We start from the raw sequence: 20,149 nt of genomic DNA, 5'->3' as shown, positions 1-20,149 counted from the left end.
GTTTATTTTCACAGCAATCTTTAGATCGAAGTTGCTTTGGTAACAACAAGGGATGCTTGCAGAGCACCGGGAATACAGTAGGTATGGAAAAAACATGTTTGATCAGCTTGTCTCCATGGTGACATTGCATTTGTTTACAGTTTGTAGCTCTGTGTCATGGATTTATTTGCTGCAATGGTGGTCTTGAAATGGTTTCTACTGGCACTGTTGTGCTGAGAGTTGTCTTGAGCCAGACACCAACATTTCAGATGCCATATGAGATTTTTGTATGCTCTGTGATCATTGTTTTGATGTAATTGAAGGCTACTGAAGGAAAAGCTGATGAGTTAGCTTGACAGATGGCTTTACAGTGACACAAAATTCTGTTGTTGATGTGGAGCAACAAGAGATTGCTGTGAGTTTCAGATGCAAGAATGTTATAGGCCTATCTCTTGGCTTGCTCATTCTGAGAAATAATAATGGTCTTGCAGCAGACCTTGTTGGTGTAAATGGTTTCTTAACTGATTTATCCGGGCAGTCATCCTTTTCCGAGAATTGTGATTTTTAAAAGTCCTCAAGCACCTCATTGCAGGTCAGGACATGTTTGAAACTAAGGTCTTTCTAAATTTAGCTTTATTAATCAGCATGTTACGAGCCTTTAATAACTGAGTGAAAATGAATCAGATGTCATCAACTCTGGCATGGGTGACAAGGAAAGACAATCACATTACTAGTTAGTAGCCTAGTCTTTCTCACTTTAATTAAAATTTAAAAATGTTCCATTCAGACTTTTACATTTTCAAAAATGTCTCTCATGAGGATATCCTTGAACTACAATACAGTATCATTGCTCAGTCACAAGGGATTCTATGCCCACATACTTGGGGATCTGAATGTAAAGAAATATAAAAATATATAATTTGAATATAAAAATATTCAAACAAATACTGGACTGCAGTCATATGCTTCAAAACCGATGATATTTTAACATTCATATCCAACTGCACTCGATTGATAAACTCTGTAAAATATTTTTATATTTTGGTAGAAGATTCCTTAGACCTCACTGCTTTAGCTGTGTCTGGGCCCCCAATGCAGTTTCGTAGAGACTATTTTGACTGTTTAGGATTTTTTTATTTTCATCTGCCAACTTGGCAGTTTAGAATATTTTTTTTGCAAATGCGAATGTATATTGTGACAAATATTGATACCAAATGATATGAAAAAGAATATTGTGGTAATAGTTTTGGCCATATCACCTAGCCCTATCATTTACAACCTTCTACATTCAGTTTGTGGCTTCTTAAACTGTCACTATCATACTTGCCAGTTTACGTGGCCTCCTTAGTTATAATTTACATGATTAACATAGCTAATTGGGTTCAGAAGATTTAAATCAAATGTAGGTTGAAGAAGGTTGTTGCTGGGGAGACAGAATGGTACCTTCAGATAGAACAAATGTTTTTTGAATTGTTGCAACAAACAATATTTTTGTAAAGGTATAAAATGTCCTAATAAAATGGTTTCAGAGTATTGCTAAGTAGTACAGGGTTTTTCCTGTATTACACATCTTTGGGCAGTCACCCAAGTGAAGTTCCAAGCCACCGAAGCAAATTGAATGAAAAAAATATTACTCAAGTAGAAGTAGAAGTAAAAGTAATAATGTTAAAATGTACTCAAGTAAGAGTAAGAATGTATCCAATAAAAGTAGTGAGTAACTAGTTACTTCAAAATATAACGTAATGGATATTTACTCTCCTTTATTCCAGTAATTGATACACATTTAACATGCATCACAGAATGATTATGATTATTATTATTAGTAATAATAATACTATTATTATTATTATTGTTAATAATGGAAATTGTCATCATTCACTACCATGTTGTTACAAACCCATTTGACTTCTTTTTTCCATGTTTCAAATTAAACTGATTGTTCACCAAAACAATTGTAATGCTCTTATTTTCTCACCCTTATGCCATCCCAGATGTGTATGACTTTCTTCGGCAGAACACAAATTAAGATTTTTAGAAGAATATCTCAGCTATTGTTCCATAAAAGGCAAGTGAATGGTGACCAGAACTTTGAAGCTTTAATAAGCACATAGAGGCTGCATAAAATAATTAATACAACTCCAGTTATTTTCTGAAGCAATATGTTAGGTGTGGGTGAGAAACAGATAAATATCTGTAACTTAATAGATAAAGTCCTTTTTTTACTATGAATTCTCATCCCTGCCCAGTAGGTGGCGATATGCACAAATAATTGAATCACCAAAAAAACAAGAAGAATGTAAAAGTAGAGTAAAAAAAGGATTTAAATATTGATCTGTTTCTCAACTATGCTTATCATATCCCTTCTGAAGACAGATTGAACCAGTGTCATTTGAATTCCTTTAATGCTGCATTTTTGCTTTCTGACCTTCAAAGTTTTGGTACCCATTCACTCGCATTCTATGAATCAACAGAGCTGAAATATTCTTCTTAAAATCTTTGTTTAGCAGAAAAAAACAAAAACATACACATCTGGGATGGCATGAGAAATTATGCAAGAATGTTACATTTTGGGAAAATTGTTCCTATAAGGAGATGTTAGACTGAATGCTAGCCTTAATCATCATTTACTTTCACTGCATGTTTTTCCGGGAACATTATGATATAATATTAATTAAAGGTTGAAGGTTCTTCTATCATTTTAAGGATGCTTCTCAGATTTGGATGAATCTGTAAGTTAGAAGAGATGTTTGGAAACCTTTTTCTAGTAATTATTACTGTGAAAAATGTCACAGAGTCCCAAATTATATATAATGTTTAATTATACACTGATGCAAGATCCTGCTATACTCATGCCTTCTAAAGTTATTTCACAGCTTTGTATGTCTTGCGTGCAGTGCCGCCGCTCCCTATAGGCATATTACGCATTCTGCATAGGGCAACAACTCTCTAGGGGGGCACCATCTTACCCAAGGTGTCCACCAGCTGCCCTTACTTGCATGTTATACGTTATTCAAGGACACAGCAGTCGCATAACACAGTCGATCACCTCACACTTGCACTTTCTCACCGCACCTCACACCAACCTTGCACTTACAGATGTGCTCACAATCAGTCAAAATAAAAAAATAAAAAACATTTGCACTTAACGCTGATGTTTACAAGGATATATACAGTAGCTACTGATATAAAAAACTGAGGTCGTAAGAGCCCTATAGTTACAGATTCATGCTGAAAATTAATGAGTATCACCATGACACAGACAAACCCACATTATCACAATCTCTAAAACTTACCTCACTGTGTTTTCTTAAATTGGAGCTGCAATTTTTATCTTGAAATATAATATTGTCTTTGTGTAATGTGAAGGTGTGTGGAGTGAAGAAATGATTGTTTTGTGTGCTTGCTGCTTTAGTGTTAAACGCATAGTGTGACTCAAGTGACAGCGTGCAGCTGTGAAGTTCCGTTGTCCTAAGAGTCACATTAAAAAATCTCAATAAATTATATATTTATTAACACTTATTAAATTAAAACCTGTAATGTAATGACAGGAATGCTATCCATTGTAACGAAGTAAAAGTACACTTTTTTCATCAGAAATTTACTTAAAGGGGTCATGACATGAGAAACCAAATTTGCCTTGATCTTTTGGTATATAAGAGGTCTTTGTATCATTAAAACGTCCTGCAAGTTTAATATTTTAAGACGTCCTCCCCATTCTAAACGAATCATTTATTTAATCAAGCTCAAAATACAGCTCGTTCTGGATTCATGGTTAGAAGTGACGTGTCGGTTAGAAGTGACGTACCAGCGTTTGCATATGACCGCCTCCAGCACAAGATAACTACGATTTAAGTGCAAGACAACTACGCTCATTTCAGTATCGCCGTGCGCCTCACAAGTGTTCAGTCGATGGACAGCGAGTGCTGAGAGATGGACTTGTGCACAGGAAAATTACGATGCCACACAGATGTGCTGTTCCTGGCTGTGGTCAAACAAAACCTCTGAATAAGCTGCCGAAAGATCCAGGCGTCAGGGAAAAATGGATGCAGTTTATTTTTTGCGGACGTTCCAGTCACGGCAGTGTTAACTTAAGCGTTTGTTCTGTACATTTTAAGGATGACTGTTTTGAGAACAAATCTCAATATGATGCTGGCTTTGCCAGAAAACTGTTGCTCAAAGATAAGTCCGTGCCGACTATTCTGGGAACAACGACGACGCAAACTGTAAGTAATCTATTTTAAACTTTAAACTACTTTTTAAAGCGCAATTTCATTCATTATGAATAATCACAGTGTTTTTACTTAGTTTACTTGCATATTGTTCTGGCTGGAGGCGTCAATAATTGATACATAGGCACTGGCGTTAGCCAATCATAACAGTGGGCGTTAACACTGAAGTCTTAAATGGAAAACACCCCCAAAACAGACTGTTTGAATCAGAGGATGAGAAACAGGGTGGGAAAAGGTCATAAATCACTAGATTTTAAAAGTTTTTCTTAAAAAAAAATATATTAATACTATAATTGCACCTAAGGGAACATAATAATACAATAAAAAAAACCATGTCATGACCCCTTTAAGAGGGAAACGTTCCCACCATAAAACATACTCCAAGTAATTTTTTTCCCAAAAAGTTACTCAAGTAAATGTAATGAAATAAATGTAGCACATTTTACCCACCTCTGTATATTCAGCATATAGTGCATTACTGCCATAGACCAAGCTGGAGTGTGTCCCGTCACAAGAAAGTCTTTCAGTGGAGTCAAACTTCCGCTGAAGATGATGAAATTGGAGAAATTTAATTGGAAAGAAGGAACACAAGTTGTATTAAATCGTAAACCGCGTATCTTTAAAGTTAGCTTACCATCTGGGGTTTACTTGTAAACAAACAAGTTATGTTTGCATTCATTCTTGATGTCTAACAAACATGTGGAATGCATTTCCTCCCCCATTAATGTATGAAATGTATATTGTGATAAATATCAATATCGAACGATATGAAAAAATATTGTGAATATATTTTTGGCCATAGCACCCTGCCCTAGTATTGAGAACTGTGACATTTCACCGGGATCGGTGCTAACAGAAATGTTGGTATCTTGACAACACTAGTTTCATATTTAATAATCTATTGTGTACAATCTGTTAGATGTTAATTTTATTACATCTGTGGCAGTGGTAGTTAAAGTCTAAAATTTCATAACCAATACTATAATTTATTATTATATTATAAAAAAGTCTGATGAATTCAAAAGTTTCCAGATGCGTAGATGACCAAAAATAACTCTTATTCAAAGTAAAAATGAAATACAATTAAGTATTTATATTGTATATTAGTCTGCAGTCTGCATACAGAAAGGAGGTTGAACGGCTGGCTCACTGGTGCATTCAGAACAACCTGGAGCTGAACACGCTCAAAACGGTGGAGATGATTGTGGACTTTAGGAGGAACACCCCAACACTGTCCCCCCTCACCATTCTAAACAACACTGTGGCAGCAGTGGAGTCATTCAGGTTCCTGGGCACTACCATCTCACAGGACCTAAAGTGGGAGACACACATTGACTCCATTGTGAAAAAGGCCCATCAGAGGTTGTACTTCCTTCGCCAGCTGAGGAAGTTCAACCTGCCACAGGCGCTGCTGATACAGTTCAAATCAGCAGTCATTGACTCTGTCCTGCACTTCAATAACTGTGTGGTTTGGTACAGCTACGAAATCAGACATCAGAAGACTACAGATACTGCTGAGCAGATTATTGGTTGACCCCTGCCCACCCTTCAAGAACAATACACTTCCTGAGTGAGGAAAAAGACTGTAAAAATCACTCTGGACCCCACTCACTCAGCCCATTACCTTTTTGAACTATTGCCTTCTGGCCGACGCTTCAGAGCTCTGATCACCAGAACCGTCAGTCACTGGAACAGTTATTTCCCTCAGGCTATCCATCTCATAAACAGTTAAAACCGCCCCATTGAGCAATAATTATGTGCATTATTATTATTATTATTATTTTTTATTTATGTCTTGCTGCTGTTTCTGTATTGTATTTTGTGTTGTTGTGCACTGGAAGCTCCTGTCACCAAGACAAATTCCTTGTATGTGTAAGCACACATGGCAGTAAAGCTGATTCTGATTCTCTTCTGATATTAATGGGAAGGAGGAGGCGAGAACCGGCTTGACAATATAAATAATAGTTTTAATATAAAACTGAACAAAAAGACACAAACACACATGACGGTAAACGATCTCTCCCTCTCGTCGCACCACATTCCGCAGTCGGCCTTTATCCCTCTCTGAGGCTTAATTAGCCTGATAAGGGACCGGGTGTGTATAATCACGACCCAGCCCCGCCCTCCACCCCATCACATGTTATAACCCAACTTCGATCATCTGGATTAGTCGTCGACAGATATATTGGCCCATAAATTGGCCAATTTTATGACTTTTTTAAATTATCGGTATCAGGCGATAGATACATTTTCCTGTTTGGCCTATTTATTTCTTGAGGGTCCTGCTTCCATGTGAAGCGACTGAGACATGTAAACGACCAGTCATGGTTAATATTGTTGTTACGTGCCATCGTTTTACTACAATAATAGACACTGCAACACAGTGTTTTTTTAAACGGTCCGCATATCAGAGGCATTTGAGCTCAATGTTAAAGTGTTTGTCTGTTTCATTCTCCCTCTCTCTCCTCAACAGTTGAACTTGTAACTTTTAAATGTTTTGGCTAACGATAAAAAGGAAAATATAAATGAAACCAATTTTATTGGTTTGATGCTGTATTTTTGGAGAAAATGCGATTGCTAACATGGACATGCCATCCATGGTTGCTGGACAACTGTGTGTACTGTTATACCCTTCTTCCTAATATATTAAAATCCTCATGTGCAAATAAACTTTGACTAAACAGAAATCAGAAGAAACTGCTACAGATGAAGTCAGAAGTTTACATACACCTTATTGAGGGCAATTTGGTGACAGATGAAGCTAGAGTTTCTAATTTCGTTTCCAATTTTTATTCACAGCTTTATTCTTCTTCTTTTAAACCTCAGTTTGCTGATAGTTTTTTTGAGAGGGTTCAAGCATTCACACCTTCCATAAGTCAGGGAAATCGGTCGTCTTGTGAGATGGATTTGACTATGGAAGAGTTGGATATAATTATCCAGAAAGCCCCCCTCAATAAAAGCCCTGGTCCTGATGGACTGCCTTTTGAATTTTATAGGACCTTTTGGCAAGACATAAAAAAGCTTGTTTTGGAAGTTTTTAAAGACTGTGTAAAGAAAGGTGAATTAACTGAGTCCATGAAGCAGGGCTTGATCACTTTAATCCCAAAGCCTAACAAAGATTCTTCATATTTAGATAATTGGCACCCAATTACTTTACTTAATTCGGATTATAAATTGTTAGCTTCCCTTTATGCAAATAGATTGAAACCATGCTTAGAAGAAATTGTCTCTGTTTCCCAATCTGGCTTTATGAAAGGTAGGCATATAGCAAATAACATTAGGCTTGTTTTGGATATGTTAGATTATAATGAACTGATCAACGATAGTGCAATTATCTTATTTTTAGACTTTTATAAGGCCTTTGACACGGTCGAGCATGAGTTTATGTTTGAATCTTTGCGCAAATTTGGTTTTGGCTCTTCCTTTATTAGAATAGTTCAGATTTTTTACAAAAATATTAACAGCAGTGTATCTTTGGTGAATGGTGTTTCTCCCCGGTTTACGGTTAGCAGGGGCATCAGACAAGGGTGTCCTTTTTCACCATTTTTGTTTTTATTAGTTACAGAGTTTCTTAATATTTTTATTACTCGCTGTGTAGATGTTCAGGGTATTGTTGTAGCTGAACACACTTTTCTAATTAGTCAACTGGCGGATGACACCTGTTTGTTTTTAAAAGACGAAAGGTCCTTAGAAAGGTTCCTGTTATTTTGGAAGCTTTAAAAACATTTTCTAATGCTTCTGGTCTCACTGTTAATCGAAATAAAAGTCAAATTATGCCTATTCACAGTCTTGAAAAAGGTCATATAGAAGGTATTGAGATTAAAAGTTCTGTTAGATATTTAGGCATTTTAATAAGTAAATCACCCAAACATACATAATACTTTATCTATTGAGCAATTGCTATGCTAACTAGGGGTGTGCACGGATAGTCAACATTCGGTTAACTGTTTGACGCTCTGCTATTCGAAAATCAAAATCACTATTCGGTTATTCTGCACGTGCAATACAGGTATGCAACTTGACCCAAGCTCGACAATGGGCCGGTTGTGCTGTTCCCGTCTCTTCACCATCTGCCAGACCAAACCCAGAGTGTTCTTCTATGCTTTGTTAGATCTGAGAGCAGTAACTTCATAAGCAGTTTGTGATTTTTACGCTTGGAACCACGACTAATGTTCTGCCTATAAAGCAGTCAGGTTTGTAGGGGTGACCTGCCTGTTTAGTTCAATTTAGTTTACTTCTGTTTTTGTTAGAGTAGGTAGGGAAGTTTTTCTGTATATTTATTTTCATATTTCCAGGTTAATTATTTCTCTTTATTTTCATAGATAGTTTTGTTGACATGGGGTAATTTTGAAGTCCTTTTCCCTGCTGCTTTTAAAAAAAAAAAAAAACTGTTCACAGCCATAAATCATTGTTGAATTTATACTTTGTGTCTGCTAATGCTAATTTGGTCTCATGGCTGAGCGGTAGTTCTCTTTTACATTTGTTGCATCCTACCCCTATGGGCACGTAACAATAGATCAGTGATACGGACATGATCTGGATGGACGAGCTTTGACTGTTGCGCTGCCTGAATCCAACTTTTTTTTTTCAGTGCCTTGCACTGAATCACCGCGTTTTTAGTAGAGGTGCACCGATACTACTCATATCGGGCCGTTACTGGGGGTAAATACTCATCATGTTATATTTCCAAATATAATGATGTGATTGCACGTGTGTATAGGGCTTCTAAGACCAGTTTGAAAACATGAGACCATTTAAATCTAGAACAGTTTTTTTTATTTTATCCATATTTACCTGATATAAGTGGATTCTCTCATGTGTAAGCACCATCTCCCCATCCCGTGTGTGTGGCGCAAGAGCTCGCATTCCCTGGTGCATGCCAGTCATCCAGGATTTTTTAACTGATAATTCCAAATGTCATATTGACAGATAAAAGACAGCAATAAAAGAAAGAAAGAAATTATTTGAAACTAATGCGTGTTTTCATTTTATCAGCCTTCTCTCTGTCCGCACATTTGTGTTTGAGGGAGAAAAAAAAAAAAAAAGGAGTGCTTTGATCAGACTTGCACGAGATCTTTGTACCTGAAACACTGCAACTCCAAAAATCATTTGTTACGTGTAAAGACAAACTGCGAAAAGTCATTGTAGTTGCTGTCTGTCACTTTAATTTAGCCCAATAACAACACAGTATAACGCAATCGAACAGACGTCGAACTCAGTCAGGCTCAACGCAACGATACTAGAACAATCAATCAATACTGAAGCTGCACTGTCCTTTCCGTCAATGTACAGAACAATATGGATAAAATAACAACAAACCTGAATAACATGTTAGCTGTTATACTTTTAAAGGTAAGCTGCACCCTATTAAAACAGTCCTGAATTGTAATTTTTAATTACTGAAAACACAAATGTTGGCAATATCAAGATATTAAATGCTCAGCAAGGAAGAAGCTACGGCTCCAAAACCACCATAAAAAAGCCAGACCACAGTTTGCAAGTGCATATGGCGACAAAGATCTGACTTTTTGGCAGATGTCCTGTGGTTTGATGAAACAAAAACTGTTTGGCCATAATAACCATCATTATGTTTGGAGGAAAAAGTGTTAGGCTTGCAAGCCGAAGAACACTATCCCAACCCTGAAGCATGGTGGTGGCAGCATCATGTTGTTGGGGGTGCTTTGCTGCAGGAGGGACTAGTGCACTTCACAAAATAGATGCCATTATGAGGAAGGAACATTATGTGATTTTGTCAAAATTGTGTCATCAATATGTTCAAAAATTGAAGAAACATCTCAAGACATCATCGAGGAAGTTAAAGCTTGGTCACAAATGGGTCTTCCAAATGGACAATGACCGCAAACATACCTCCAAAGTTGTGGCAAAATGGCTTAAGGACAACAAAGTGAAGGTATTGGAGTGGTCATCACAAAAACCTGGCTTCAGTGCAATAGAAAATTTGTGGGCAGAAATTAAAAAGCATGTGCGAGCAAGGAGGCCTACAAACCTGATTCCGTTACATCAGTTTTGTCTTGAGGAATGGGCCAAAATTCCAGCAACTTATTGTGAGAAGATTGTAGAAGGCTATGGAGGACAAAACATTCAAAAATAATAAATAAATACATAAATAAATAAATGCAATAATAAGAAAATAAATAAAGGAATAAATGTCTTGATAAAACAAATATAATTAGTTTTTAATGAAAGTTATTCCTGAATTTATTTTTGTATGACTTTTTTCCTTTATTTATTATTTTCTCTTTTTATTTTTATTCTTTAAAACATTTTTTATTCTTTTATTTGTTTTTTTATTTTTTTATTATTTATGTATGCATTCATTTATTTTATATTTATTTATTCTGACATGTATTTATTTCTATATTTAAATATTCCCACATTTATTTATTTTTGTATTTATTCTTACATTTCTGTCTCTTGTATGATAATTTTGGCGGGTCCTGTTTACCATTGGTTTATTGTAGATTGAAGCGTGTGCTCGATTACTCTTGACTTGTTTTGATGTGACGTTAGGTCATAGCCATATTGCGTGTAAACTATAGATATTTGTGGGGCTAAAAACATAACACTAAGTCAATCCAAGATTTATTGGTTATACTACAGTCACAAAATAAATGGGGAGCTGTTTCTTCAACAAAACCACAAAATGAGCAAGTTTCATAAATGATATGATTTAACCTTGTCCTTTTCTTATTTTCTGTGTATATAACTTCATATATTGATGTCTGCAAATCCATAATATTGTTTTCTGTTGTTATGATTGTTCATTGTAAAAGATACAACCATGCTTCATTTCCCTGATCGTTTATGTATGTATACATCTGCAATAAATAAAAATCTATAGCTGACTCTTCACATATATCTAGAGAGTTGCGCGACATGCGAATGAAGTCGATAACCACGCATAAAATAACTATGTTTCATTTAGAGTAGAGGTGCTTATTGATGTTTTAGGAGAGCTGTATGCTGGTATGAATGTCGTAGCACATCCTGGATTGTTAAACTCTCTGCAAAACATTTCTCTGCATATTCAAAATCTGTGCGAGTGAGAGGGTGCTAAGGTGGGACCTCCATCTTATTTGCTTTCGAGAAGTACTATTGAGCTCTCATCCAATGATGCACTGGAGCTACGCAAGGACCACCTCCCTCATTTACATTGTACACACAGAAAAGTAAACATAAATACATGTATAAATAAATAAATATATATGGGAATATATAAATATGGATATAAATATATGTGGGAAAAAATAAAAATAAAAATAAATTAACACATAAATAAAAAATATGCAAAATAAATGAATAAATATTTAAAAGTTAAAAAGAATAAAAATAAAGTAAAAAATAAATATAGAAAATAATAAAGGAATAAAGTCATACAATAATAAATTCAGGAATACATTTAATTAGAAACTAATTATATTTGTTTTATCAAGACATTTATTCCTTTATTTATTTTTTTATTATTACATTTATTCATTTATTATTTATGCAGGTTTGGGTCTCCATAGAAGGCTACCCAAAATGTTTGACCCAAGTTAAACAATTTAAAAGCAATGCTACCAAATACTAACAAATTGTATGTAAACTACTGACCTACTGGGAATGTGATTAAAGAAATAAAAGCTGAAATAAATCATTCACTCTACTATTATTCTGACATTTCACAATCTTAAAATAGTGATCCTAACTGACCTAAGACAGGGAATTTTTTCTATGATTAAATGTCAGGAATTGTGAAAAAATGAGTTTAAATATATTTGGTTAAGGTGTATTTAAACTTCTGACTTCAACTGTATGTATTGTGCTATTTACACTCATAGCTCTGTGCTGCTGTTTTGAGTAGTGTTTGAGGAAATTCCATTACAATAAATATTCTTTATTCCCACGTCACGACTCCAGATGAAAAACCAGTTAATATATTTTCCAGAAATAAAGTCGCACCTGAATATAAGTCGCAACTCGCAACGGGTCAAAATCACGTTGTTGAGGGGAAAAAAATACACCAATAAGTCGCATCTGTGAGTAAGTCGCACAGATAGAAGTTGCAGTCGACAGGCACTAAGACCTGGGAGCTGCCAAATGCTCCGTGGAGATTCCCTCAGGATTTACACATCAAATCACAGTGTTTTGAGGGGGGGTTTATTGAGAGAAACTGCTATTAGTGATCATCTAATGTATAGTATATCACTAAAAAAAGATTCAGTGGAGTTATTTTGACATGTTACATTTGGGGTTTACTTGATTTACTATTCAAGTTGAAATTACATGGTAATATTAATTTAAGAAAACAAATTTCAATGATTGATGAAATAGTTCTCAAAGAGTTTTTTTTTTTTTTTTTTTGGAGTGCTGAGCAAGCTTTATTTGAATTATACAGGCCACGTGTGGCATTTCAGCACCCCACATTTTTTCAAAATGTTATATTACTTAAGTGTGAGGCCATAAAATACTTTTTTTGATGGCTCAGCAGGCATTTGACCTTGTATTGTGGCTGACAAGTTGTTAGTGACAGTTTGTTGTAGTAATACCCAATTATTCAGAAACCTGAATACATGCGGATATTTTTTGTTAGATGGATGTGCTCACGTGCTTTTGGTCATGTCTTGTTTCTCAAAGTTTCAGGCCATCTGTAGTCTGGTGCTGTTGTCTAAGAATCTGCACACAAGTGTTGGCGGTTTTGCTGAGGGCATTGCTGAAACATACATTTTTATAACAGCACTGCACTGGCTCAAGCAAATGTCTATCAGATGTATGTCCTACTTTATCCATGTGCTTGGCAGCTTCAGCAGATTATTTAAAGGTGGTTAATGCTGAATAGTGTAATTTTTGCACCATTAGCGTCTCCAAATAGAAAATGAAAATCAACATGGTTTTCAAACAGCTTTTCTGAACGCACCCTACCCGACATTGGCTGAGCAAAAATAAAGCCCCACCCCAAATTTGCACCATTGGATGAGCCAATGTGTCTGAACAGGATACTTATACAAATGTGGCAAATATTTTTTGTTAACCCACCACAGAGCCATAGTGTTTACACTTTTGGGGGAAATGAACCTACAAATGGCTTACTTAAAATTGTCTCTATTTTAAGCTGGGAAAGTATTTTAACCTAAAATAAATTGACACATCAGCTTTAAGGCTGTTCTAAGGTTGTACCCAGTTGGATTTGATTAATAACCTTACTGTTTTGAGCACAAGGCACTTGATTCTTAGGAAGAAACATGAAGCAGTTGGCATATATTTTTGTGGAAATAAATCAATAGGTATCATCTTTTGTCAAGTATAGCAGTTAAGGGGACAAGCATTTAGGGGCATTGATGGAACTGAGGAAAATTGATGTGAAGTTTGCAGTTACCTTCAGTTACCTTTATTCTTAGTTCCTTGAAATGTATAAAAAATCTTTGCATTTAAGGTTCTGTGTTCCTGTTTTGTTTCCACACCTTTTCTCCCCAATTTGGAATGCCCAATTTCCAATGTGCTGTAAGTCCTCATGGTGGCGTAGTGACTCACCTCTGTCCAGGTGTCGGAAGATGAATCTCAGTTGTCTTCGCGTTTGAGACGCCAATCTGCGCATCTTATCACGTGGCTTGTTGAGCACGTTACGCTATTCTCCACGGCATCCACACACAACTTACCACGTAAGAGCGAGAACCACATTCTAGTTACCATGAGGAGTTTAACCCAACGTGACTCTACCCATCCTAGCAACCAGGCCAATTGCTTGCTTAGGAAGCCTGACTGGAGTCACTCAGCATGCCCTGGATTCAAACTTGCTGAACTACCCAGAACATTTTTTTTCTTTTTTACATTGCACCAAAATTAGTAGTCTATCTACCGATATGGGATTTTTGAGACAAATATCGATTTTAGTGGGGGAAAATTCACAGATTACTGAAATGGATGGCCAATATAGCACATTTTTGAGCTGGAATGAATACAGACCTTTTCAATGTGGATTGTGCACCGATTTAGGCTGCTTTCTTAAACAAATATTTTTACCAAAGAATATTTGACATTATTATTATTATACAACTAATTCTAGAAATGAACACTGTTAAAATAAAGAATAAATAAATATAAAATAAATTGCTAAATAAACATCAGTAGTACTGTTTAGTATCAGTCAAATACTGACCATTTAAATACTGCAAGTCAATTAGGGGCAGGTTGTAAAACTGAAGCATTTACACCTGCCGAGTCAAGAGATAAACAGCAGCAGCAGTGTTACACTGTATTCTGCTATACAAGTTCAGGGGAAACTTTCAATGGTGGAAAATCTGACTTTTAAATATTACATTTTGTAAATGCAACGACTGGAATTGTTTGGTTGAAGGGGGTACCAAACTGCGAATCCTGAACAAAACAGGTTTACACATTAGCTTCCTCTCAGCTGACAAGCAATGAAAGTACCTGGTTAGCTAGTTAGCTCTAAATTTGTTGTCACAGAGAGTAAAAGATGGATTTTGTTTATTTACTTTCCAGTATTGCGCCTCAACAATGTAGCGTGAAATCAACACTCAACAGACACAATCCACCACCGCACCGTTGTCTGCTGAGCTGCAAAAATATGCTGTAATGCTTACCTTTCAATCTGCAACGTTACTGACAGATATGAAAATCTGTGCATATTGGTAAATGTATATCTGTCAAAGGCTGTCAAATATCTTTCAAAGGCTAATATTGGCCGATAATATCTGTCAGGCACTAGTAGTAATGATTAAGTCACTATTTGAAGCATTTGTCATAAAAACACATTTTGCAAAGAAGCAGAGGGGTTTGACTTTGCAGGTTATAAGTTAATGTGTACTGTTTCTACTGTGTTTGACTGTAAATAGTATGCACAGTTTGAAATGCAGCAAAAGATGACTGAAAAGAGAGAAATACAAATTAAAACACAAACAAATTCTCAGTAATATTTGTGCCAAAGCTTGGTTCGGTTTTGAACAGCACTTGATGCTTTGTATTTAAGTTCACCATTTTGACTCTGTCCTTGAAATAAACTCAAACAATATCTTGGATCCAATGTTGTGTGCGTCCTGCAGTATTTCTGTACCTGCAGCAAAATCATCACTAGAGAAAGCAATTGACTTTAAAATATAAATAAATAAACAAGCTGAATTTGATCTGCAACTTGAAGCTAGCATATCACATCACATTTAGACTCCCATAATCGACAATCAATTTCTCTGACATATTTTTCCTCCCCCTCCCCTTTTCATTTCCTCCAGTTCACAAGCGTCCCTTTTTTGCTCTCTGTTTCTTTCTCAGGGCTGGCTTTGGCCTCAAGAAGCCTCTAAAGATGAATATGGTGAAGAGGATCATGGGGCGGCCGCGGCAGGAGGAGTGCAGCCCACAGGACAACGCGCTGGGTCTCATGCACCTGCGTCGCCTCTTCTCTGAGCTCTGCCACCCACCGCACCACATGACACAAAAAGAGCAGGAGGAGAAACTCTACATGATGCTGCCTGTTTTCAACCGGGTGAGAGAGGGCTAATTACTTAAAGAGACAGCATCTCTATTTAACATGCATCAGGAGACTGAGGGAAAGAAGATGGACTTATCTTCTTAAAGAAACAGTTTAAAATGAAAATTCTGTCATAATTTACTCACCCTCATTTCATTCCAAACCTGTATGACGTTCTAGTCTTATGCAAAACTCAAAAGGAAACGTGTTAATGAATATTGCGATCTGTTCTGTCTATTCAATGGCAGATGAAATAATAGAATTTTCATTTTTGGGTGAACTATGCCTTTAAAGATACAGCCTCTCTAGTCAAGCTGCGTTGAAAAGAGAAGACAAATGTAATAGAAACCGTCTGCTCCACATATTTTGGGCTGATCTAATGTTAAATTTACCCCTTTAGTTTTTGTATTTATCTTTTTTTTATCCAAAATCCACAACAGATGCTGAATGAAATCTATCAAAAATCTGTTTTTTTATTTTAGATTTGTATAGCGAAAATGTGCAATGTGCAGTGAGTTAAAAACAGACAAGTAAGCAGACGTTTCAGCCCATAGCTTTCTTCAGTGCTCCTTTTTTTCTCTCTCTCTACGCACCTGAGGATATACAAGTCCTATTTGAGCGCAACAATTCTCTCTACCTCACATAACATAATGTATTGAAATGTGAATAATTTTCATGATGCTTAGCTGAAATATATCTTTTTTTGTAGCATCTGACTTCTAATATTAAACTTCAGGAAAGGTTTTATGCTATGCTTTTATTATTAAACTTAAACAAAGAGAAATAATAGAGCACCTTCTGTGACTAGTGCTTCATTTACAAAGGCAAAGTTACAAAGTAGTCATTATGAAATCAAGTGATTCTTAGAGCCTGGTGAAAAGCATGATGGTGCTAATCATCCACCATTGAAATACAGAAAGATTGCAGATGACCTGTTACAGCTCATTTTGCACGAAAGAGTGCTGACCTGCCGCTGCCTGTGTGCATTTTGAGAGCACTTGTTGAAGTGGGATGAAACAGGCTCTTTATTTCTAAAGCTGTCATACTTGATCAGTTGTAATAGACCCATGTGAAATGCTGTGGTATATTAGCATTAACACTGGATGTCTCTGTAATGTGTCTTTTGATTTTTATTTCTTCAAAAAGTGAGAGCACAAATGTTTGTGGTTCACAAACTAACTAATGTGTTTAGACACTCCACTTGTGAGCCATATGCAGAAGGGTCATTTTTATACTTCTTTTTAATGTCTTATATGTGCTGTTATTAATCTTGAGTATCACTAGAATTTAAGCATAATGCTCTTCAGACACAATTTGTAATAAAATCTCAGCATGAACTCAACAGGTCTCTGTGTTTGCAGGGAGAAAAAACATGAAAAGAGGGTATGAGCTCTGTAAATGGATTGTGTGTGTTTGACAGGTGTTTGGGAACGCTGCACCGAGCAAAATGAATGAGAAGTTCTCAGACCTGCTGCAATTCACCACACAAGTGTCAAGGCTAATGGTGACAGAGATCAGACGGAGAGCGTCCAATAAATCAACAGGTACTTAATCACCTACACACAAGCCCCAAGTATATTGTAAAGGAATATATACTGTATTACAAAGGCCTGTTGATGATGAAAAGGTCAGAAGAAATTGTTGGTATGTTAAATTGTAGGTCTATTTCATGTCATTGAAAACGCAAAATATTGCTGTTTTTGTTATCTAGGATCAGTTTAAGCCTTAACTTTGTTTAAAATTTGTTTACACATTACATAGGCATAAAAGTGCTGATCTTTGATCATTCTAGCTTATAGGAATATTCCGGGTTCAATACCAGTTAATCTCAATCGACAGCATTTGCGGCATAAAGGTGATTACCACAAAAATTAATTTTGTATTGTTCCTCCTTTTCTTTAAAGAAAGCAAAAATCGAAGTTAGAGTGTGGCACTTACAATGAAAGTGAAGGGGGCTGATTTATGATCGTTAAAATACTCACTTTTTTCAATTATAGCCACAAGACATAAATAATATCTGTGTTAACATGATTCTTGTGTGATAAAATTGCTTACTAAACTTTTCTGTGTAAAGTTATAGCCAATTTTACAACTTTGTTACCATGATGATGTAATATCAACAAACCCTAAAGATAATTTAAATAACTTTATAGCTCAAATAATACATTAATTTTAACAGAACAATTAATGTAAGTGCTTTTGTAAAATTATAAGCTTCATATTTGTTTAAATGTGTTTAAAACCTCCAATAATTATCCCCATTCACTTCCATTGTAAGTGCCTCACTGTAACCTCAATTTTTATGTATTTATTTTCAAAAAAGAGGGATGAGTTGAAAAATGTTTTTTTGCCAATGATGTTGTTGATTGAGCTTAAATTGTATTGAACCCGGAACATTCCTTTAATTGCTGTATAAAGCTATATTCTCTAAGAAGATCTTCAAGGACATTTAGACTCCATCCAAGTTTTTTATGGTCCCAGATTTTTCTCTGCTGTCCGCACACTGAAATCTTGGCACATAATGTGCTGTAATGTTATTTTTGGTAATTACATCCACGACCACAGCATATGTTACAACCCACAAACACTAGACTTAGCATCTTGTGATACAGTGAGAATATAATAACAAATGCTTAAGCACTTTAGATTTCGAACACATTTAAAAAATAAGAACAAGAAAAATAAATGTAGGAAATGTAGATTTTTGAGTGTTAATACAATAAATTAAACAGCACAATGTAATATGTTATTTATATTCTATTTTATTAATATGTTATTAATATTAGATGTTGTGAAATTCTATTGTATTTTCTGTTCTTAATGTATCATATGTTTATACAATTTTAGTTTGAGCAGAAAATAAACATCTGTGTAAATGTTAGGGCTGAGAATTGCCACAGATCTCCCAATTCGATATTACTATGATATTTTCTAGCTGATTCCATATTTTTTGCGATATTGCAGTTCTGTAAGTGTTGCGATTTAGGTGTTTTGATATAAAAACGTATTAAAAGATCTAAAAAACTTTAACTTTTTCTCAGAATGAAATGTCTATTGAAGAACAGTTGTGTCTGAATTGACAAGTGATTTCATGCTGTAATATATCATTTGCAGGTAAAAGCTAGGGATGTGCAAAACGAACAATTTAAAACTACCACTGGACCAGTCAGTGCATTATCAACTGGCTATTAGTTGACCAGTTAGTGCATAGGAACCCATAAGGCTGCATTATGTCCATTTGTATTCAACAAATAAATATTTACAATATCTAATTTTAACTTATTAAACTAATTTTGTTATTTTAGAATATAAAATACAACATTGTAACTGGTTCTGTTGATAAGGAGGACACGAAGGCGAGTAGCTTCTCTCAAGGTGACTCTTTTATTTACAATTTTACACAACTTTTATGGTAAGCACAGCAACTAATTCACTCCCAGACACTCTCTCTCTCTCTCAAGTGTTGTTGGCGTGGGTCTTTTATCTGCTCTCCCCGTGCTCACTGGAATTAGAGACAGGTGTTAGACATAATTTAGCTCAGGTGAAAGTGCCCTTACCGCTTCCCTCTTTCCGGACGGGCACTTGACCACACCCCCGCTGCCACATACCCCCACCACCCAACTCAGGCCAAGGAGCCATCCGGCCTGCCTTCCACTCCCCCCCATTTTTGGAGAGGAAGTCAGCGGCAGCCATCTGCACCCCCGGTCTGTGGACTACCTTGAACTTAAAAGGCTGCAGAGCCAGATACCACCAGGTGATCCGGGCGTTAGTATCCTTCATGCGGTGAAGCCATTGGAGTGGGGCGTGGTCCGAGCAGAGGGTGAAGGCCCACCCCAGCAGGTAGTATCGGAGAGTGAGGACTGCCCCACTTGATAGCCAGACACTGCTTTTCCACGGTGCTGTACTTGGTCTCCCTCAAGGAGAGCTTACGGCTGATGTACAGCACCGGGCGCTCCTCCCCCTCCACCACCTGCGAGAGTACGGCCCCCAGCACTATGTCTGAAGCTTCCGTCTGTAATAGAAAAGGGAGAGAGAAATTAGGTGCATGTAAATGCGGCCCCCAACAAAGTGCGGCTTTAACCTGCGTGAACGCCTGTTGGCACTGCTCCGACCACTGAACCGGGTCTGGAGCCCCTTTTTTAGTGAGGTTAGTCAGCTGGCTGGTGATGTCCGAATAATTAGGCATAAATCTTCTGTAATAGCCAGCCAGCCCCAGGAACTGCCTCACCCCCTTTTTGGTCTTGGGTCTCGGGCAGGTCGCAATCACCGCGGTCTTGTCAATTTGGGGATGCACCTGGCCGTGGCCCAAGTAGAACCTCAGATACCGTACCTCCACACGCCCAATCGCGCACTTCTTGGGATTTGCTGTGAGCCCTGCCCGCCGCAGCGATCTCAGAACCGCCCTCAGATGTTGCATGTGCCGCTGCCAATCATTGCTATAAATGATGATGTCATC

General features: G+C 36.6%; 1 protein-coding gene across 1 annotated transcript in view; it reads left to right on the top strand.

Moving 5' to 3' along the window:
* Positions 1-20,149, top strand: part of wdfy3 (WD repeat and FYVE domain containing 3) — a 118,335-nt gene continuing 98,186 nt past the window's right edge. The window contains 3 exon segments of the mRNA XM_052122934.1: positions 1-81; positions 15,498-15,708; positions 17,114-17,237. Coding sequence (XP_051978894.1) covers positions 53-81; positions 15,498-15,708; positions 17,114-17,237 — 364 coding nt within the window. The 5' untranslated portion in view covers positions 1-52.

This window comes from Xyrauchen texanus, chromosome 4 (assembly GCF_025860055.1).
Source record: "Xyrauchen texanus isolate HMW12.3.18 chromosome 4, RBS_HiC_50CHRs, whole genome shotgun sequence".
NCBI lineage: Eukaryota > Metazoa > Chordata > Actinopteri > Cypriniformes > Catostomidae > Xyrauchen > Xyrauchen texanus.
Note: the sequence above shows the minus strand (reverse complement) of the source record. Positions and strands in the feature narration are given on the sequence as shown.